Source organism: Scatophagus argus, chromosome 4, assembly GCF_020382885.2.
Source record: "Scatophagus argus isolate fScaArg1 chromosome 4, fScaArg1.pri, whole genome shotgun sequence".
NCBI lineage: Eukaryota > Metazoa > Chordata > Actinopteri > Scatophagidae > Scatophagus > Scatophagus argus.
The window spans coordinates 21,552,622-21,575,477 of NC_058496.1; the positions used below are offsets into that span (position 1 = coordinate 21,552,622).

Consider the following 22,856-nt stretch of genomic DNA (forward strand, 5'->3'; position numbering starts at 1 on the left):
CATACTGAATATAATTCCTACCATGTCAGGAATGAACAGCAGACTAGATAAAAGCATAGTCTCCATTCTGAGACTGTGGAATAAATACCAGAGGATGTACAGGATGGGGATAATCTTGGAGCAGGGCCTTAATGGGACCACAGCTCTTAATCAGAGGTCATGACACAATGGCTCCCATCTATTAGAGTAATGCTTAAGAGCTACAAATGTCTGAATCGATTATGAGAGATTGAAATGCTTTGTCCATCCCCCATTCCCCCGATTTGATGGCAATCAAGCCTCGGAAGCAATTACAAGCCTTAGTGGTGTCATCCCCCTTTGATTTACTGGAGGGCTTTGAAATTGTCATTGGCAAGTATGGTTGCTGTTGAGTTGTATGCACACAAGCTTGTGGCAAGGAACTTACACACAAATATAAACAAGTCCGCAGAATACATTCACTCTCTCTGTCTCTCTCTCACACACACACACAAATCTGTTTGACAATGCCTTTGTTGCTCTTTGTGAACAGGCAAATGAAAACATTCAAAACCATTTAAAACACATCCATATGCAAACAATTGGAAAGCCTGCCTTCAGGCAAAACCCCTTTTGTGATCCTCGGCAAACAATAAACAATAAAATCAACGTCGAATTAAGAAGATGGTGAATAATTTTAATGAAATTTGGCAACATTGGCAACAAGTTAGAAAATGTTACTATGGAATTCCGCTACAGATGAGTGCAGTACATACATGCTTGGTTGGGTTTGTTCAACCTGAGCAGCAACTAGCATGTATCTGTTAGCGCTAGCATGTGTTTATGTGCCATTGGGCTATATCTGTCGAGCAGTCGTCCTTACTACAATGGAACAGATGTGATGCTCCCACCTTCTTATCAGCCCTCAGACTTCAGCAGCAGGACAGTATGCAGAAATCAAAGAGCAAAGGTGTCAAACGGAATCAGTGTCATAAGGGAGGGGTTCCTACGGCTATGGGACGTATGTGGTCTATTTTGGGGTAAAGAAAAAAGGGAGAAATTGATTGAAGAGGAGATTGGGAGGGTTGACAGGTGGGTGGGTGGGAAGTTACGGGAGCTTTTTGTTACTTATCCTCACATTTCTGGCTTGGGTACGCACCATGGGGGGTGCGGTGGGCGGGGTGAGGATGGCGGCCGGGGGCAGACTGGCGGGGAAGGGCGTGAAGGTGTGCTGGTGGGTGTGTTGGTGCTGGTGCATGTGCTGGTGTTGGTGAAACTCGGCCCTCAGGAGTGACACGGGGGCCAGCGGCGAGGCGGACGGCCCCCGGCCCCGCTCTGAACTCTGAACCAGGAAGCGGTTGTTCAGCTCCTGCCTTAGTAGGTCATGCTCTGCAAGAAAGGAGAGCGAGGAAAACCAGAAAAAAAAGAAAAAGAAAAAAAGGGGGGTTGGGGAGAGGGAAGGGGGGACACAAGAAAAAAAAAGGCACGGGCGCCCAGTCAGTCTTAACAACAAGGGTAGAAGAGAAGAAAGAAAATAGTCACCTGGCATTCTCTGTTTCTCCAGCTCATGCTGTGAGGGTTTTCTACGTGGGGACTCATTGGTGGAGGTAAGAGAGTTGCCTGTGACAATGTGCCAATCAGAATCCCCGAATGAGGCTGGCAATACATGATTGGTTGGTTGAATGATATCAACAGGCTGGTATCTAAAGACAAGAGAGAACCAAGAGTCATCCCAGCAGAAAACACACACACTCTTGCCCTCTATTAGAAAGTCAATGCAGAGCTGGCTTATTTATTACATATTCTAGAGACGCTCATCATCGCTGGAGACATTTATTTCCTTCATTTGAATGATGTGAAAATTTTTGTTTTTGATTGAGTTGTTAAACATTGCAAACTGCATACTGAGAAAACTGAGAAAACACAATTCTGGTTGTTGAGGTTGCATCAGAAAGCTGACTGAGTACACCATTTTTGAACATATCTCTTAAAGTGCTGCTTTTAGTATGCTGAAGATGTCTCCAGCTGTGATGGCTGTCCATTTGTTAGCTGACATTTTCCTGTGGTGTATCCAAGCCCTCATACAGTGACCTCATCGCCCTTTTAAAATCTAAGCTACTATAAATACAGTTGATCTTAGAGACTGATGCATGATGTTCTCCACCAGTGAAAATAAGACCTAACATTAAAGCATGTGGCTTCTGGGAAAGGCAACATACTATTGGTTTTTACCATAGAGCTCAGATTTACTTACAGTCTGTTCTGCACCAGGGTGATTTCTGTGTGTTTCAAATTACTGACGAGGTTATGTGAGGTATCCGTAGCTGCTTCGCTACTAAGACTGCAAAATGATCATTTACTATTCAATATGCGTGGGCACTTGGAAAACTGACTCTCGATAATTGGTTTGAATAAACTTTTTCATCATAAGACAAAGCTCTCATTTACTAAAACTTACAAAGATACAAATGAACCTACATGCATTTAGCAATGAAAAAATTACCAAATGTGTCACCGGATATAATTAAACACTTGAATATAATGTACTGTACAGTATCAAGGGATAAATGAATAAAAACACGTTAATAAATAAAAACTTACCAGTTCAGCAAATCGTATATGAACCCTGGACCAAATACATTACATGGCATATGAACAACATGTAACACATATTAGTTATAATGAAAAAAAAATTACTAATTACTGGTACTAGTTGTCCAGTTAGTATGCATTGGTACAGCAGCACTCTATCCATATGTAAATATTTTTTTCTTAAAACTCACAAGTCTAGCACAAATGAACATAAATCACACCCTGGAATATGAAATTTCACCATCACTCCACAAACAGAGTCGTGTTCTGAGTGATTATGTATACTATTACACATAGTATTTAAAGACGCAGCTAAATATGTGCTGATGACATAACAACCCTTATGATAAAGAAATATTGAAAATCAGTACAATAAAATCCATCAGTGTTTGCAGCACTATTTTGTCAAAATGAGTTAACTAACTAACTAACTAACTAACTGACTGACTGACTAACTGTTTTACCTGGGTAGGGAGTGCCGGCGGGGTGCCCAGGCACCACTAAACTGTTGGTTGGTAAGGTTGGTGGAGGCGGCAGTGTGGCTGGGGTTGCAAACATGGCCGGATGGCGATGGGCTGGGCTCCGTAGGGAGGAATAGTGCGAGGTAGAGAGATTAGCTATGGACAGAGGCAAGGCGGGAGCCGAGGACGGGAGCCCGCTGAGGTGGTGGTGAGGGGATGGGGGCAAGTGCTGTTTGGGAAGACCCACTGGACTGCTGCTGTGGCTGAACATTTAATGGGAGACAACAAGATACAATTTTTCATTAAAAACATGATAATTTAATGATGCAAATGAACACTTACTGCACACTCAGGGAAAGGACTATTACCACCTTGGGCAGTTTGTTAATGTGCAATAATGTTTGTTAATGCTTTGTTTCTAGGTCAGTGTTAGTTCAGCTGTTAAATGTTTGACTCTTTGATGTGACAGCATAAGGATGACTTTTCAGTAAAATATCTTGTACTGAAACAAAAAGAAAAAGTTGATTGTAGACTCTGAGTGAAATGGGAGATTGTCAACTGTTCCGTATGTACCAGAGTGTTGCTCAGTGGAACACAGCAAATCAAACAGCTGATTATTGCCAGTTTATGTGGTGGCAAATCAATACCCACATGAAAACAGCCAATATTATGCCGAATGAAGTATTGCACATTATGTTGCATTGGATTACATTATATTCACTGGAAATTGCTGCAGTTTATTTTACTGCTGTCTCCACCAGACTGGCAATGACTAAAATGTGGCATAGGCTGGCTGTTGTGCAACACTCTGATTAGGTGCAAAAGGTGAAATAGTGAAAGTGAACAGTCTCTAGATACAGAATTTTTGGTCTCCTGCTGTCAGCCAGTGGCCTAAACATTTCTAGCAATCTTACACAGTCATAGTAACCAGCATGAGTGCCCTAAGTGATAGTGTACACGGTCTTTTACATCCCTGCACCTGTAACCCAATGTCCCCAAATAACAACCTACCTGATGTCGGAGAGGCTGTTGTACAACGGATGATGCACTTGATGGCTGATGACTGATCGTGTGTGGTGCTGTGGGGGTGGAAGAACACGGGGCTCTTGGTGCAAGTGCAGGTGAGTAGGGTGAGGCTGGGGGTGGGGTGGTGCCCTCAGCAGGGGAGGGGTAGGGACAGGGGGTGGAGGATGCTGCTCCTTCTTGACACTGAGAGGAGGAGGGGTGGGGAGGCGCGACCTGGGGGGCTCAAGGGGGGCCGCCGCTGCAGCGGGGGCAGGGGAGCCCGTAGGCGCTGAGGCCGGGGTGGGGCTGGGCACGGGAGGTGTGAAGGGCACCTCACTGTTGCTCTGCTCCTGGCTGCGCTGAAGCCCTGATACTTTGGCTGAGCTACAAGTCTTGGACTCAGGATTTTCATTCGTTGGCACACCTGAGAAGAAAAGAAACAGCAAAATGTCAGAGGAAAACTTGTAAACTCCCAGCTGAAACAGCTAATCCAAACTATGTTTATGTCATCTGAGATGCCAAGTCATTTCCTAATTTAGTCTGAACACCTGATGCCTGACTCAGATAAAAGCTGTATGCATACAGTAACTTGCCACTGTGTTTTGTCAGAGGAGGACACATGAACAGGGACAAAATAAACAAAGCTTCCTTTCCTCCTTTATAATGTTGTTTCAATGTCTTCTGCCCAAGGTTCCTCTTGTTTCCCTCTCCCTAGGTTCCATTAAGTGTTTAATCAGGTCATTTTCATGCTTGACTATAATCAGATGATCCAATTTCTTCCCGCAATCCAGTCAGTATGAATAAATCACAGCTAATTAAAGTTAAATGTCGTCCCCTATTCAGGGCTTTGCTGAGCACACAATCTGGCATGAAATAATTATGTTTCAATTGTGCTGTGAAGGGAGATCGTGGCCCCTTATCTTGGCCTCTCTGCCACAGCGCCTTTCCATCCTCCCTTCCTGATCTTTCAGGGGATTTGGGAAACCACAGCAAAGCAGTCTGAAGTCGACCACTTTGTCTTTACTATTCATCAGAGGTCTTTTCAAGAGACAAGAAGCTTTTATAATCAGCATTCCACTGAACAACGACTTTTCATACTTAGGCTGTGGCAATTTAATGACTGTAATTACATGCTGTTGTAGCAGGAAAATGGAAGTGGCAGAAAACGCAGCATCTCGACACCTTTCACATACAAGGAATTTCAAAACGCTTATGACTCTGAATCAGAAAGAAGACATTCTGTGATCTACTTCTTTCAGAATTAAAAGAAAAGCAAAATGGCCAACACAGAAATGGAGTTTGTGGAGATGATAGTGCTACAACTACAATGGCTAAAAGACTACTATAGCTTCTCAACTCCTTAAAGCCACGAGTGGTTAAGCACAGCAACATCACATGCATAGAAAATCAGAGTAAGAAAGTGTTCACACACAGACAGAGAGAGAGGAAGAGAGAAGACAGCCTGGTGGAGATGAGGCTCTCTAAGCGGCTCTAATCTACAGCTCTGATGCAGCAGTACTTCAGTCAGAAGGCTTACTAGCGCCTCAATTAAAAAAGCTCCACGGGCACTCTCGACGGTAACAAAAAAAAAATGAGAGGAGCCGGGAGCTGCTGTCAAGCCAGTGAGAACTCGACATGCAGCCCACTAATGGAATATCCAGTCCCTATTAACAGCCTGCTTAATCTTTCAAGGATCCTAACACCCATAAAAAGACCAATAAAAAGGCAGGGCAGAGCTTTTATTTTTTTATTTGTTGAGCTCCCCCTCCCTTGCTCTTTGCATTTTATGGGAGAACTGGGGCTGGCTAAGGTGTCACGATTTTCTAATGAATTCCGGGGTCCAGGAATATATAGACCTCCTGATTTATAGGGGTCTGGGATTTGGATTAAACTGTCAGACCTTTCGTTCCTGCAAGCAAGGGAGAAAGAAGCAGACTGAAGGCAAAGACAGAGAGACAAGCACACACAGACTAACAGGCAAAGAAGCAAACATCCACAGTCGAAATGTCGCCGGTGGGTGATGTTGCCGTGGCAACCTGTTCTCCCAGACACAATGTAAGGCAAGTGATACTGAAGGAAGTCTTGCTATGATCACTGGAAGATAGAGAGGGGTTTCTAATACTAATGCTGGGGAGCCGGGGCCACAGTGAGCGCTGGGTTATCTTAATGATGATTCTAATGGGCTCTAATGGAGGCTCAAGCCAACCCATCCCTCATTAAAATCACTATGCGGGCTACACAAACTACACATGCAAAAATGCACACAACAGAGGATGGACACAAAGAAAGTTGTCAGTGTGGGAATATTATGTGCACACACACACATACGCACACATGCACACACGCGCACACACACAGAGAGTCATGTTTCCATCACTTCTGGGGACATTACATAGACTTACATTCATTTCCTGGAGGCTTAACTGAAGCTACATAAGGAACTACAAGCTACATGCTAGGATGTGTTATATAGAAGTATAAATATAGAATTATTGTGTGATAGCCCTTTAAACTGCACTCCAGCTTCATCAAAAAGGCTGTCAAGAGGAGTGAACAAATGATGTCAAGGAAACACAGTTACTAAATAAACTTGATTAATAAATTACTCTGCCATGTTTTTGTAAGTGTTTCAGCAGCCATGTTGAGTGTAAACTCGAACATGCAGTGATGACATGATGACAGGAATGCTTTTTTGACACATGCCACCTAAGGGCTATATGTAGCAAAATCACGGCTGTTTTTCACCAAACACCATCCACTTGCTGCAAAAACCACACAACTGTCAAGCATTTCAACAAACTGCCAAATTCGGTATTGTTTTGTTCTTCTTTTCCTCAGGATATAGAACACACTTTCCCGGCAATCACATACTGAGGAAAACAGTAGGGAAGCCACAGGCAGTCATGTGAAACAAATGCCAAACGAGGGTCTGTACAAAAAAATGTGGTGTCCTGAAGCCCTGTCTCGCAAACCTGAGCAGATGGTTTGCGGGGTTAGTGCACCAGGGGGACAGGGACATTCCCTAGGGGGGTGTTGGCAGGTCTGCTCACCAGATGACATCTCAGCCCAGTATTGATCTTTTTATAGTTGTTCCTGTGGCCCTGCTTACTCAGGGGAATTGGGCCATGCCCTGTGCACACGTGCCTGGGTTTGCAGTGATATGGTGTTGGTGGTTAGAGGGGAGGAGAGAAGAGGCTAATAGAGGCTGAGGTAACAGACGGACAACAGGCTACTGAGATTCTCTGGTCATGACTGATGTGCCCAGTGGGGAGTCTAGGGTGAATACAGTGTCGCTACACAGCTGTTCCTGCCTCCAATATCCTTCACTTGTGACCCTTTTTGCCCCTGTGGAACATCTGGAGTGCTGGCACTGATTTGGTCCAACGTGGCCAGATGGCTCAGCTTGAAATGGCTTGGACCAGTCTGGAATGGTTTGGCCCTGTGCTGGGCTAGTATGGGCTGGTTGTCAACATCCAAGAAACATAAGTAAAGGATAATGTAGCTCCTTGCTGTGAGCAGGAAATCCCTCTAAGTATGGTCTGTTGATACATGCCATGTCAAGAACACAATGCAGAAGCCCTGAAGGACAGCGCTGCACACTCTCAAATGCATTGAGTTCCAAGACTGTAGACTTTAAAAGCATTCACTTTCAAGCTTTTTTCAAACCACTTTATTTTACACTCACACCTGGCTACCTGCAAATGGACCCAACGACCTCATGAATAAGACGAGGGCCTTAGAGAATATGATGATTCTACCTCCAACTAAAACCCTCAGCAAACTAATGCTGTGAATGCAAATAAGTGTGTTACATAAATTATGCACTCACTGCTGACACAATGCCAGTATATACAACAGCCAGGGAAATATAACCTGTATTCAAAAAGCCTTTTCAGATTAGATACGAGGGTATGCAAATTGTAGCTGTGACAAGGGGGGTTGGAGGCTAAGAGAAGCTTAAGGCCACTGGGTGTTCTCATTTACTAGGCAAACACTGTGGTTCACTCCCTTCATGGCTTTGCCAAAGCATAAACAGTCAGGGCAGTGATAAAATAAGGACATGAACAGACAGATATTTAAATGGAGTGGTGTATCTGTTGAAAGACGTTGAAGGAAGCACAAAGTATGTGAGAATGTGCGCCGCCTTGATCTGTCTCCCGCTGGCTCTGGTTGACAGACTTATTCTGCTGCTCTTGACGGTTGAGCTCACAATGATTTGGTTTCTGTACCTCTCTAGACAAGCAATCTGCACAGAGCCAAAGCTTAGCTCATGAGTGAGCGACTGTGGAAGATGGCTATAACAGATACTGGCAGAAGGCAGGAAACCGCAGTCTTGCCAATCAACACTTCATTGCCGTGAGGTATTCAGTCATAAAAAAAAGGTGGGGTGATTTCAACAAAATGATTTTGTATGAGAGGAACAGAAGGGCTGAGCAGCGTTGAATCATTGTGCTAATAATAAAATCATAGGAGAAATTTGCAATGGCTTGCTTTCCCTTGCACTATTTAATCTGCCTCAAGCATCTCCAAGCTGGTAACGAGGGGAGCCAAGGCGACGTTTTTGCAAATCACTCAGAGATGTTAATGGGGGAGTGGACGAGGAGAAAGCTGGCCAAGATAGCAAGAGAGGGGACAGCTGGCACGTTTCAATTATTTGTCTCTGTCTCTTCGCTGCAGCTGAAAAAGGAGTGGATGGCAGCAGAATGGGGATGGGTGTTAAGCTGCAACACGTTTACAGTCAAAGCCCCGGCATAAATTGAGAACCTAATGTTCATTTCAGAGAGCTGGCAGCTCAAGATGCGGGATGAATCCGTTTTTCCTGCGCATATCGGATCCCAATTCAAACACCAGCCATATGGTGCAGGACACATATGCCATTCACCTCACATGGTGCATATGCCAATGTTGTGTATGGAACGTGCAACACACTTCAAATCAGAAAGCGAAGAGAGAAAAAGACAAAAGCATTAAATGTGGATTGTCAATTTTTTTTATGTCACATACAATCCAGTAGTGCTAGTAGTGTTAAACCTGCTTTAACTTGTGACTGTAATCCACACTTGCCTGTTCTTTCCCCGAGTCTCCATCAGGGCCCATCTCCCTGCAGAGCTGCTTCTTCAAGAGCTCATGTGCTCTGGGACTTTCAACAGTCTCAGCTTCTTATGAACACAGCTGGGTCATCTAAGGTCAGTGCCACTGGGCGCTCCAAAATAGAAGGCTGGACATCTTGGAACTTTCAGTAGAGAGGCTCCAGTCTAATGGCTCCTCTGACATGGCCCACCCTGCCATTCTGGAATTTGACCCTTTTCACTGTCACTGACCCATCACTGACCATGGCGACCATTCTTACCCCGAGGCTGCTGTGGACAGACAGCCAACAGGCAGGAAAAGGGAGGTTTGAACTTTAAGGGTGAATTTTTAGTTGAAAAGAAGGGGAGCCTTCAGCAGTTATTTGAGCAATGCTGCAAGCACTAGCCTTATCATTTCATTAATTAGCTTGACACGCCTGCCTGATGGACTTGAACGCCGCAGCGGCAGCTGTCTCAATTGATTACGGCAGTGGACGTGGTGCTGCAATTATCGAGGTGACTGGAGACAACGCCTGCCACTTCTAATAAAGGACTTAACTCCTGCTTCCCACATCACAGCACAGTGGTGGGAGGACAGTGGCAGCCTCCCTGTGTCTCCCATACCTTTAAGACCTTTTCAGAGTCTCTCCACGGGCTGCCATAGAGCTCGGTGTGGGCTGTGGTGCTACAGCAGCATGTCAGCTTTACTTAAGCTCGCATAACGCCTGAACAGCAACACTTTGGTGCCCCACAGGAAAGCATCCTCTATTAGCCCACCAATTGGCTCACAAAACTCGGAGAATGGAAGGAGAGGAGATAGGAGAGAAACAGAGAGGGAGAAAGAATGAAATCTCGGGGACACAAAGATATGGTGCTTTTGCCAGGAAGCGTCAAGTCCAAGCAGAAAAGCAGGGAGTGAGTGCACAAAAATGTAAACACAGGCACGATTTTCCATTCTCATTTCATGTATGAACATGCGTGAAGCCCACATGCCTCTAAGTGGATATAATATTATCTTTCAGTGGCGTACTGATTACTTCTCAATGGAAGGGAAATGGTTGGGTAAAAATCCTTCAACAAATCCTAAGTGGCATGACAGTGGGCTGAAAGAGCCGGCATGTTTTTCTTTTCCTCCTCCTCCTCTTGCTCCATTTTCACTCCCCACTCAGAAAGAAAAGCAACAATTGGGAGCTGACAGTTCCAAACCGTTCGCTATACCTCATTCACTGTTTTGACATATGCAGCCATTGTTATTTAGTGCCATGAAAGGAGTAGGACAAACATCTTAGTTGACATATCATATTTCCTTTTAGCAGATACAGGGGTTTGTTGGTATGAGTATCACAAGCTGTTGCTTAGACTAAAAAGCTGCCTGAACGACCCACCTGCTTCATGCTAATACAGCTGCCATTCTCACAGTGTCAAATTATACCACCTGACAGGAAGAATGCTGAGGCAGCTTGCTTTTCCAAGTGGTGGTGTTCTATAGGTGGCAACGGTTAAAAGCACATATCTGTTTATCAACAACTGATAGAGCGCTAGATCGTCTATTGTCAGCACATTTCTTCTTCTTGTCATGTTAACATGTTGAAGCATCCTTGCAGACCAGGGCTGCTGAAAAACAGACTTTCATACCAATCACAATGTCAGCAAACAGCTACAGCAGAAATACTGGACCATATTTACCTTCCCACTATGACCAAAAATAAATTTCATTTCATTTTGCCTGATAAATGACTTAATCATTGATTATCACAATCAGTGATCATTAAGGACGAGCGATATGGACAAAATTCAGTTTCACAATATTTTTTGACTAAATACCTCCGAAATAATACTTCAGCTGTATTGTAGGAATCATTATTGGCAATTTCACAAAATTTTAACACAATAAGTTATTTGAAATAAAAAAAAAAAAATCTGGTGAGTTCAGAAAATTTCATCAATTTAATATAATACAGTTGTTAAAACTGAGAATACATTTATCTCACTAATTTCATGATATACTGTTATCCAGAATCTAAGATTATCAAGTCTCAGGATATCAATATAATATCAATATATTGCTCAGTCCTAATGTCAATTAATGCTTTTATGAATTCAATTAATTAATTTGTATGCTAATCATTTTATCAATATTCACTAGACATGCTTATCAAAAACCTGTTTTAACACTAAAAATCTCTTTAAATGTTGTTTCCCATTTTATATACTCTGTAGCAAACTGTAGAGTATCTCTAAGTCTAGATCGAGATCTGCATCTGAACTTTCCCTCACGGGGAAGGTGGCTGGAATAAAGTAAGATCTTAGTGGACTGTTTGTCTAAAGATAGTAGCCTACCCCAATAGGCATTAAAGTGCTTGCGCTTAAGTTTTGCGTATCTGCAGGCCCCCAGGGAAACATGAGTTATAGACGCACTGATGTAATCAATGCCTCTTCTATAGGAGGATCCTGCTGCTGAGCTGTTCCTGGGGTGCTGCTGGGTAATTAGGCTTACAGATGGAGACCCAGCAGCTGTTGACGACTAGACCAGAGCTGCCATTTTCCTCCGCTAATGGCTACACGTTAAAAGAGCTGCGTTCTTATGAGCTACGAGTCTTTTTTCTGCAGCGGTCGAAGCTTGAGATATCAGTAGACTTAAAATATCTTTCACTAAACTGAGTTTTCTGGGATTTTTTGAGGGGGCAATGAGTCACATGTCAAGGCCGATGACACTTGAAGGGTCGAGGTGAAGATGTTTGAAATAGCTTTCATACAGAGCTTAGTTAGACAAACACACACAAAATACTCCACAAACTCACGCCCCTCCCTATTCCAACCACCGGGCTCCCCACCACAACACGAAAAGAACGACAATTTGAGGGTGTATCAGGTTCTCAAACATTTGCTGTCCTTGCTTGCACCCCATCCATCATTCTTGATTAGAGAGTGAAAGCATGGCAGAGAAAGAGGGATAAAGTAACTCAGACTTGGGGAGAAAGACGGAAAGAGAGGTTAGTTAATAAGGCAGAGGAGAGGGGAGAGGGAGCAAAGGGCAGGATGTTGTGTCAGGTAAACTAATGGAGACAAGGCCTGGGTCCTGACCCGTGGGACTGCTGCTAACCTAAACCCATCACCGTATGCCCCCACCTCTTCTAAGCCCTAGCCACACATACAGGCAGGCAGCGACACACACAAACACACACAAGGGTAGGTAAATCTGTGTCTGGCCTCTTTGAGCCAAAGCGGACAAGGAACATTAACAACAGTCTGCGCATTTTTAGGGCTGCTATGAGCTACCACATTTCACTGTGGCGCTCCAAGTGCGGCAAGTGAAGAATTGATTTGTTTGGAGTGTGAAGGCGGCATGTCAGTTTGGGGAAATGTGTGAATGTGAGTATGTCTGTGAGGAGAGGGGGATGCACGGTGAAACAGGAGCGAAATTGGACTCCGAAACCAGCCAAATCACTTGTGAGATGAAACAGACTACACCAGGAAAAAAAAAAAACAACAAAAAACTAAACAACACAAGCCCCCAGAAAAGTGACAAGCAAGGCAGGCTGGCACAAAAGCAAAAAGCAGAGACAAAACAAAACAAACACACTTTTCTTTCTGCTCGACATATTTCATACTGCAGATGACAAAACAACACTGAAAGAGTTAGAGGAATCAAAATCAAACCGCCAAGTGTGTCTGACTGTTTCGTGAATCCGTGTCGAAGCGGAGGCTCCACACCACATCAAACCCTGTAAATTCTCCTGAAAGCCTCCTCTTTCCCTTTAGCAGCCAGCGCTTGGATTATTGTGCACAGCTAAAAGGTAAGTGCTGGGAGTGTCACACTTGAGAGTGTGTTTTAAGCACCATAAAGTATCAAGACCCAGATGGCTCATCCTCCCTGAAAAACATGTCCACTCTACCTCGGCTCCAGTAGCACCTGCTACCAGGATTAGGTCAGTGCTGCACCAACCCAGCACACTAATACAGTGTACCACAGCTGATAAGGAGACCAGGGCACTTCGGCACTTGCCCCACACTTAACAGCTGATGACTCAATACCTGTATCATTAGTGACAGCGATATCCGTATATAGATTTTTTTTCAAAAACAGAGGGAGCCACAATTTTGACGTAATTTGTCACTATTAGGCTTCAACAGATGTGGTCTTTTAAAGGTCGATATGAATGCTAGTAGATTTGTACTGAATGTGACCGGTTTTGGTTATGCTACATAACACGTTGGGGTAAAAAAAAAAAAAAGCTCAGACATATTTTGGAACGCTAAAAGGAACCCTACTCCTAGTTGGAGCCCATGCTCTGCTGAAAGGGGTATTACTGTCAGTCAGAGGCCATTCAGGGTCCCAGTACCACAGCTCAGTGCAGTGAATTTACCAGTAGCCAAAAACAACAGCCAAACAGAATATTGAATATATACTGTTTGAATATTAGAAGGCCAGATTGTGCAAGTTCTTTTTTTAATCTTCCGTGAAATTGTCAAAATACAGGCCCCCGTGTCTTAGGGAAATAGAGCCTGTCTGTTAACTGGGACGGCTAATGGCACTTGTGCCCAGTGAAACATGGACACAAGCCCTAGCAGTGTGTGTCAAGTTACTTTAACCATGTGTGGAGTTCAAGGCTAACAGCTGGGCTATATTGAAAACCTGTTCAAATCCAACCCTTTGTCAAACTCACTGTACTGGTCCGAACTTGTGGTATTGCTTCTAGACAGAAGGGCTCTGATAAGCCACTGACAGAAACTGGGGTGGATGCTAATATGCTACCACTGGAATGGTATGGAACAAACAGTAGAAGAGGACCACCCATCTGGAAATACTTGGAAAATACGTTATAAGACTGGCTGACATTTCTGTTTGATTTGGGATCTTGTTTCTTGGGTTCATCTCCTTTCTCCCCAGAATCCTCTGTGGCAGATTCTTCTAATACATAGATGTCCTTGTCCGTCATGGAATCTGAAGCATTTTACACTCGTTCTGTTCCTGGCGATGGTTTTCCCATCTTTATAAGCCTGTGTGAACTGCTTCCCAAAATGTCCAATCCATTACAAGCATGTTTGTAATATCCATCTAGGCTGATGACTGTCCCCTTGCCAGCGATTGTACATTATCCAAGCGTCGTGTTTGGCCACAATCGCCTACCATCTGGCTTTGTCAATGAGCATTACAGCCTCATCTGCAAACAACATTGGCTCTGAACCGCTCAACACAGATGAGCTTAAAATGCACATAGAACTGGGATCTTCAAACAAATGCAGGGCGAGAGAAAAACCCACTCTTTTTGGCAGAGTGACTGGAGCTTGGAATACAGGATTAAAACAAGAAAACCTGCAAGTGATCACAGGCGACACGCTTTACATTTCAGGCCTGACAGCAGTGATAAAGAGCTGGTCATGTATTCTCCCAAGTAAACAATAAAAATGCCTTCCACACTGCAGCTGGCTGCGTTGCCACTGGAGGAGGAGGAGGAGGAGGAGGATTAAGATTAGGTAGAAGATGTGATGAGAGCTACCGCTCTCTAGTGTTATCTTTCCTAAATTTTTCCCTTTATCCCCTGTAAAAAAGAATAAAATAAAATAACAATAATAATAATAAAAAAAGAGGAACCTACAGACATCTTAGCCAATGGTGTTTTCCTGTTGAGATTGAAGTCAGTCTGTGTTTCACAAGTTGGTCAGATAACTGCAGGGGATGCAGCTTATCTGCCAAAAAGCTTCTCCCTTGTCAGGGAGCCTCTGGTTCTGCACATGGTTAAGACCTTGTTTTGTAGTGAAACAGTTAGTGAACAAAACCACAGTATGACTGCTGCTAAGAGGGACTGGGTCCAGTATGCGTCCGTGCTGTGAATGGGACTTCTTTTCTTGTAAAAGTCAATAACTGAAGTATCTTTTTTTTGGAATACTTGAACTTAGTCAACAAAAAACAAAAAATAATAAAAATAATAAATAATAAAAAATCACCATATCAGCTCACATCTTAACCTTTTATCTTGATGACAGTAAATCTTTCCCTGCTTTCAACACTGAGATTTGTGCTTGCAGTTGGTGGCTGCATGTATAGAAATGTCAGGAGGTGTGAATATCACTGCTGGGTCAACGAAACTGGACACTTTAAATTTAAATTTGATCATTTAACCTGAACTGAAGAGACAGCATGGAGGAAGTGGCTGTGCAGAGGAGTTGGCTTTGAGGCTGCACACTAATGCTCAGTATAAAAGTGATGCTTTGTCTTACACATTATGAAACCCTCTGTATATGCAGGATTGTTCTTAACAGTAAGATGAAAGCATAGCTGCAGACACATTCCTGGCATTATAAACTGTAGATGTGTAGTGAAGCAGCAGAGAGTGCTTCTCATACCCCTGACAACTTATCCCAAAACTCCCCCATGGCCTTTAGTGATTTTTGTAATTGCTCCCTCTCCACAGCTAACGCTAAATCCATTTTCAGTCAATGAACACAGAGCCACACAATGGAGCCTAATGACACAGCCTTCAATGTGACTCCCATTTCCCGTCACAAAAGCTGATCACCACCCGCTAGCTCGCTGACACAGATGACAAGGAATGATAGATTGACTGACAGGTGTCAAGCACCCTGACATGTAATGACTAACACATAGACAAGAGGGGGAAATACATGGACTATGTTGCTGAGTTTCTGCTTCATGACTGAAGCTCAACCAGCAGTGATCCAATACTCGGAACAGAGGCTAAGTTAATATTTCATGCACACTGGACTCTCTGCACTAATGGATATAATAGTGTTCTAAAGGGGCTACCATGTGCACATGGGAATAGTATGACATATTAGCAATGACTTTACAATCCAGCTAATTGCTGTGCATAGTAAATCAGGAGTGTCTTTGAAAACAGGCGGTTGTAAGAGCTGGCGCATTTTGACATCACTTCCTAGGCCATACAAAACCAAACAATTCCCTTCAGTCAGCTTTTCAAGGTGCCAGGCCACAGAGGGATTGTGGGTAATGTGGCTTGGTCCCTTTGACTGCCTGCCACTCTACATAAATAAGACATGAAGATGTAATCGTAATTTAAAACGCTATAAATATTGAAGAAGAATTAAAATAATTTATGTAACGGTGTGTGTGTGAGTGTATGTGTGTGGGAGTGTTTTGTCTTCTTTCACTCCTCTCTCGCAGCGTATGGTGAAACGATGGGCAGCAGTGCAAGCTGGGAATTCTGTAATTGCTTTTTCTGTCCCTGAAGCAGGCCTTCCTGCTTTAAATCAAAAAAGGCAATCTCTGTCAGTAATGGCTCAATTAATAATTAAACGCGTGTCTTATCTCTGCTGAGCTCCCCCTATTTATTTTCATCTCTCCGACAGGGATGGCTGCACAAACAGCATTAGCACTATCAATAAGGGGAGCATTAATATCAGCTTCTTTCTCCAAAAACAAATCACCCAGCTCATAAGCTGTCCTGTCTCTGTGAACAGTAGTAACGCAAAGATTAATAAAGAAAAAAAGCCATTCTTTGGTTTTCTCCAGTTTCTGTGTTTTCTCTCCGTGAACTGAAAGCGTTTGCCAACTCATCTGCCTTCTGTATTCTGTTACAGGTCCGTACTTTATTTTAACCTATTTGTACTTGATTTTAATCAAATCAGGGGGTACAGAGTTGCTGTTCAAGCTCAACAATAAGTGAGGTGGTGTTAAGAAGCAAGAAAGATGCTTTCTTTTATCCATCCACAACTAATAACTGCCAGCTTCATTTTGCACATGCTTTGACTCTTAAATATGAGCACACAAACGCCCAAACACCAGAGCTGGACCATAAGTGCTATGTCAATAAAGGAACATTGGCTGTCTTGATAAAGAAAGCATGCAGTGCAAGCAGTCTGGACTTTGTCAAACAAATCACAGTAGGCACTGAAGGTGAGTTTCACCAGGCTTAGATTCCACAGTGGTGATGGCTGCTTTCAATTCTCGGCCTTGCTAATCTTGCTGTGTGGAGTCTCTGTAGTAGCCTCTGTTTTTCCAACAACATGTCCGCCCTCCAGTCATCAAGCCTGCCTGTTAGCCACACTCTCCATCTACCTCCACTCTGTTCTGATTCAACGATGACGAAAAGCTGATTTGTTGGTCAGAGGGTCAACCTCCATTCATTATTTAATGGGTGAGAGGCTGCAAACAGTAGGGTTGGCCTCTGAGGTTAGTGATACATTACACTGACCTGGCCAGAGGAGAGCTGCCTGGCCGAATACAAACATGCTTTCTCATCTGCTTCACTGTGCCTGAGCTGCCCTCAACCCCCCCCCCTGCCCCTGACCTTGCTGCTCCCTATCCAATCACCATCCTTCCACCCTTCTCTGGCATTCAGAATCCAGCAGGTAAGAATGTCTTTCATTACCCTGATGCATGCACTGCAGGAACAGGACTGTGGCTATGGCTGGCCCAGGTAACAGAAGAGAATGAGGAGGAGGAGGTGGATGTAGAGAAGGAGGCCATAGCTCTTTTATTGACATGTAGAAAACAGCAGTGGCGGAACAAAGGCCACTCAGCACCTATTGAGAGAGCAGGCCTGCAGACGGGGTGGTTGATTAGCGATTCGACATGGGGACCCTGGACTGTGTAGCACATAATGAGAGCTTAGGGAGCAAGCCATGAGCCGATGGGGGAAGGAGGTTTGGCGAAGGCGGGCTGAGGATGAAAGAGGGGAGAGGTGGGGTTCTGCCATAAGGAATTGATTTCTCACTATAGTAGATTGATATGTGAGTGAAAGGGCTTCACAGAAAAATAAATAAATATATAAACAGTGTATGGGCAGATCCTAAATCCTTAAGCTACAGCACTGGTAATGTGTTTATACATAAACAGTTAAAGGATAAGCCCTAAATCCACTGCCAAGCTAAATGGTTTATGCATCTTTTTTGTTTGTTTACTTCTGTGTCAATTAAGCAAATTGGTCCGACATCCCTGACGAGCAAGAGAACTAAAGTGAGGGGATTTTGCATTCGTGTCCAAAAGCTTCTATTTCCCAGAACACCACAGTAACCCCACCTTCACCTTTCATGTAGCCTCAGAGAGATGTTAACAGAGTCAGATGTGCATGATGGGAGTTGTGTGCATGCTTTTTTTCCCCTCTTCTTCATCTGCACGCTCTCTCCTTCCTTTGTTCCACTGGTCTAATCCAGTATGTGTGGGCCGGTAAGTTTAATGGAAACAATTTATTAAGTCCGGCTTAAAATGACATCTGCAGCTAAGCCTCCCAAAGCCGCTAAGCTCCTGGTTTCGCCCCGGAGCTTGCTGTGTTCACGCTTACTGTAATGCTCTGTTTAAAATGAGCACAACGGGTCAAAATTAATCAGGATTACAAGGGCACAAATCCACTTCAGAAATGGGTTTTCTACCAATCTTTCTCTTGCTATCCCAAGATGCCCCAGGTTTGTGTGGTGGACCATGCACCACACTGGTTTATCCTCACACCATAGGTAGCACCTAGCTTCAACAGGATCTGAGAGAGTACAAACAGGCAGTGGAAAATGTTACTTACACTCTATCTATTGCTTTAAAAACCACAAATGTAACATTTAACATAGTCACTGCAGATTCCAAAGCGCTCTTCTAAGATATTTCTAGCTGGTGACAGCTGGGTGATAACTCCCTTCCACTTCCATAGGCGCAGCATTGTGAAATCTTATAAGGGAGCCTACCAGTGAAGTGTTTATCTGCGCTCTGTGGAGATGGCCTGTACATACACAGCAGCTACATTTAGCTTACATTCGCCTTCAAGCAAGTGACAACAGTAATCTCTGACCTGCAATTCAATAAGGGTAGCCCCGAGTGAAGCACAGGTTTTCATAGCGCTTTTACTTAAACTTGCCATCCTCCAGGAAATCAATAATTTGCAGGAGGTTTAAGACAGGAAATAAACAAAAACCAATAACTGTTAGATAATGCTTGCCCTTTGCTGTACCTTCCTACCTCATAACCACCAACACAGACAGACATTCAGCGGAACTTGTGCTAGCTCTTGGGTAACAACATCCAAAGATAACAGCACAGTGCATGATGTCTTTTAACAGATACCATTTGCTTTGCTTTTATTTGTGCTTTTAGCTTGCAATTATAATAGGCTGTCAACAGACGAGTGACGTATAGATGGCGAAAAGTAAATATGAGAGAAAGAAGGCAAGGGTGTCTGGGTTTTGCCCAAAACCATGTTCAGTATGCATAATTACAGCGCTCTGCCTTCGCTGATTACAATGTTAGTCTTTCCTCTCCTCTATTAATCCTGAACCGTTTCATTAACATGACAGACTGTGGGCCTGTGTGCAATTTGGATTTAACCTCAACTGTTTGTACCCGTAACTGCTCACCAAAATAAAGTTCAGAAAAGAGCAGAATGTGGAAAAGCGAGGAAGAGGGAATAGAAACAACAGTCATTATCTAGAGAGATGCACAAGCCAAACATCATCACAGAATTATGTGTTTATGTGTGCCATAATGTTGTGTGTGTGTGTGTGTGTGTGCATTTGTCTAAGTGTCTCCCGGCCTACAACTCAACAGGCCTGGTGATCAGAGGAAAGCAGGCTTTTCATTGGTCCCACAGGACTGCGAGTGAGACCAGTAATGGGACACATACGCCGCATTCTAAACCAGAGGAAAACAGCCTGTGGGCTGATCTGTATTACACATACACACATTACAGACAAGAAAACCAGTGTAGGCAAAAAACAAACACTGTCCTAGAATCCATTACAACACAAAACATCAACATTGGACTGGGAGAAAAGAGCGTGACTGGTGGCAGCTCATTGGTCGCAGCGTGATAATGTTTGTCTCATCATCATCAAATCATTTCATCATACTGGTGATTTCTTTGCTGTCTCACCCTTTCTAACCCTTTATTTCTAATCTGGCACCCTTCTTCAACATTACTCTTTCCAAACAGGATCTGGCTGATCTGTGTGACAATCAGAAGAGACGCTGATTGGATTATCTGGATTTGGTAATTCCACGGTCCTAATCCTCATCCCTGTGTGCACATTAGCAAGATCCACAGAGGCCTCTGTCCGCCAGCTGACATAGAATGGGTGTTTCGATACGTGGATGTGTGTAAGACAGCGGCTCTGCCTGTGCATGTGCCTGTGCTAGCAGTTCTCTATGGCAGAGTATGTTTATGTGTTCTGTATGGGCATGCAGGGAAAATAAGTCAACACCCTGACAGCTGACAAAAGCAGTAGTCCAGCAGCTTGGTGGAGAATAGATGGAGTCAGACGCGGTCTAGTTGTTTTCTAAACCATGCAAGTCTGGAAGTCATTGTCATTGTGAACGCCGGTTTCATGAGGCAGACGTTGGTCACAGGTCATCTACATCACACAGCCAGCAGGCCTGGTTTTTCTCCTCCCTGTCAGCCATGCTTTTCCACTAAGCAGTCAAAACTACTGTGCTAAACCAAGAAACACCTTCGTATGCTTTAGAGAATGCATGCTGCACAAAGGGCCTTTTTATACAGCAACCACAGGACAATGATCTCTATCCCTCTCGCACTAATATAAAATCGATGTATAGTTAGGTTTGAACATGAGTGCTACATTTTTAAGACTTCAAGTCGGAAAATTTTCAACTCATTTTCAAATAAAAAAGTAACCAAAGTAAAATATGTCAACATCTCAATTTATACTCGCGTGATGCCTATTGTGATGACATTTGTAGTCCAGTGGAAGCAAGTTGATCTCTTTGTCCAGTCTGTCCTGCAGATATACCCACCCCCCCAGCTCCAAATGCTCCTCATATGCCCATAGTTTACACTTTTGTGCACTTCCACCTCCTTTTCTCTCAGCTTGTGTTAACAGCCCTGCTTCCTGGTTACTGCCCTGGGGGGATGTGGTCTGCATGTTGATATCTGTCACCAGTAGGCTGGTCGTGCATCTCCTCACTTCCCCGCCTCCCTGCGTCCACAGCTTGTCACCTTTCTCCCTGCTTTGATCTGGCAAACATCCCTATATTTTATGAATATGCAGGTGCAGCTGATATTCTATGCCTCTGCATGTGACACACATGTATGTGATCATGAATGGACACACAAACGCACAAAATCACATGAAACATAGAAAAGCAAAGGTCCTCTAATCCACATATGTGCATGATGTGAACACACACACATACACACACACACACACACACACACACACACAGTTTGTGCTGTCTGGGGGGCTGACAAAGCTCTTTCTCTCTTTTTCCTTTGGCATCCATTATGGTCCAGGCCTGCTGTCAGAGAGCTTGTATTGCCTGAGGGAAGTTCCCATTTGTGGGAGCATGTGGCAGGGAGGCTCTAAATCCCCTCTAATGAACCAATATGTAGGAGGGCTAAGCCTTTGGCGGGGTCGTCCAAGAACTGCTATTCCGCACCCAGGCAAAAATGTATGCATATGTAGTCACCAGACCTTGTTAATGTCTGCTGACATTTAAATCTGAATGGGAGCTGCAGGATTAGAGTGGAGGAGATTTGGACTCATTCGCAAAAGCCAGTTGTTGTTATGAGTATGAAGGAGGCAGAAGTAGAAAGAAAACAGAACGGGCTCTTACCTTTGGGTGTGGTAGGGGAAAAGAGCTTCTCTGATCCTACATCAGAAACCTGGGAAAGCAAGAAGGCAGACCATTAGTGGATTTTTCTAATGAGCTGAATCAGCTTCCCTCAGCCCTGTTTCAAAAAACAAAACAAACAAACAAAAAAACACTCAAATAATTCAAGATTATTCATTGAAACTAATACAAGCACTGATGATGAAAAGGCTTACTCAGCCACAAATGTGGACACAAGTGCCTGGAAAAGAAGTCCAGTTGCCAGACACAGCACTGTACAGTCAATCAGAAGACACCAATCAGCTAACAAGAAAAGCTCCCTCTGTACCTGATTGTCCCTGTGATTTTCCCAGTGAGGTAACATTAGGTGGCACTGTTGTGCCACCTGAAAACCCTCAGAAGAAAATGCTGTCAAAGACGGAGGAAGTCAGTAATGTGGCTATGCAGCATTAGAACACAAAGGCTCCTCCATACATACTGCTGTTCAAAAATCATATTTTGTTCTGCAATATTTTGAATCAAATAACATATCCCATGAACAGAATGTGGTTCCACACTAAAAGCCATATCCTTCTTTTGCAAAATTCAATATCAAAGACTCAACTCTCAACCCACACTGAGATGTAAGCAGATGACCTGTCAAAAACATGAGCATTCACCAGGTCAAAAGCAGTTGTTACTGATATGGCCGATGTGACTGACAGTAAGCACGGCAAACCTGGTGGACTGAAGTCAAATGTTGGTTGAGTCACTTAAGGGTGAAAGGCATCTCACTGTGAAGTGATAGTGCAGACTTCTAGACTAAACACTAGTATTTTACTTTCTGCTTTTGAAGGATATGTAGATTCTGGCAAGCACCACCTAAATCCAAACACACCATACATTTTTTACAGATATCCTGTTAGTCGGCCAGATAGGAATTTTTTTTTCCTCTTTGCCTAAAAAGTAGCAAATGCACACAAAACATGCTATTATGCAAAATACTGAAGCAAAACGTCTGTGTGCTTGGACGATAATATTAACAATTCTCCTAAGCCTGTCATATAGAGGTGTTTGTTTAAAGCCATGGTTTCCCTTTGCTTTAGATCCTCTCATCTGGGTTCTGCACACTTGTAAAAAGCTGCAAGAGCTGAACATATGTTCCTACCAAAGGGCCCGAGTGTCCTTAACTGCCATGCTTGTATTTTATGCGGCACAAAGGGAGCATATGTAAAGACTGAACAGTGAATCAGAGTGAGT

The 22,856-nt window shown here is 43.7% G+C and overlaps 1 protein-coding gene across 9 annotated transcripts in view; it reads right to left on the reverse strand.

The window, feature by feature from the left end:
- Positions 1-22,856, reverse strand: part of fbrsl1 (fibrosin-like 1) — a 264,778-nt gene that overhangs the window by 11,537 nt on the left and 230,385 nt on the right. For 7 of the 9 annotated variants that reach the window (XM_046385770.1, XM_046385771.1, XM_046385774.1 and 4 more), the window contains 4 exons: positions 21,621-21,669; positions 4,023-4,440; positions 3,015-3,274; positions 1,097-1,347 (listed from right to left, as the gene is read on the reverse strand). In XM_046385770.1, the coding sequence (XP_046241726.1) occupies positions 1,097-1,347; positions 3,015-3,274; positions 4,023-4,440; positions 21,621-21,669 (978 nt within the window). Of the gene's footprint in view, positions 1-1,096; positions 1,348-1,500; positions 1,662-3,014; positions 3,275-4,022; positions 4,441-21,620; positions 21,670-22,856 lie in introns of all 9 variants that reach the window. The other 2 variants (XM_046385769.1, XM_046385773.1) reach the window with 2 other exon arrangements.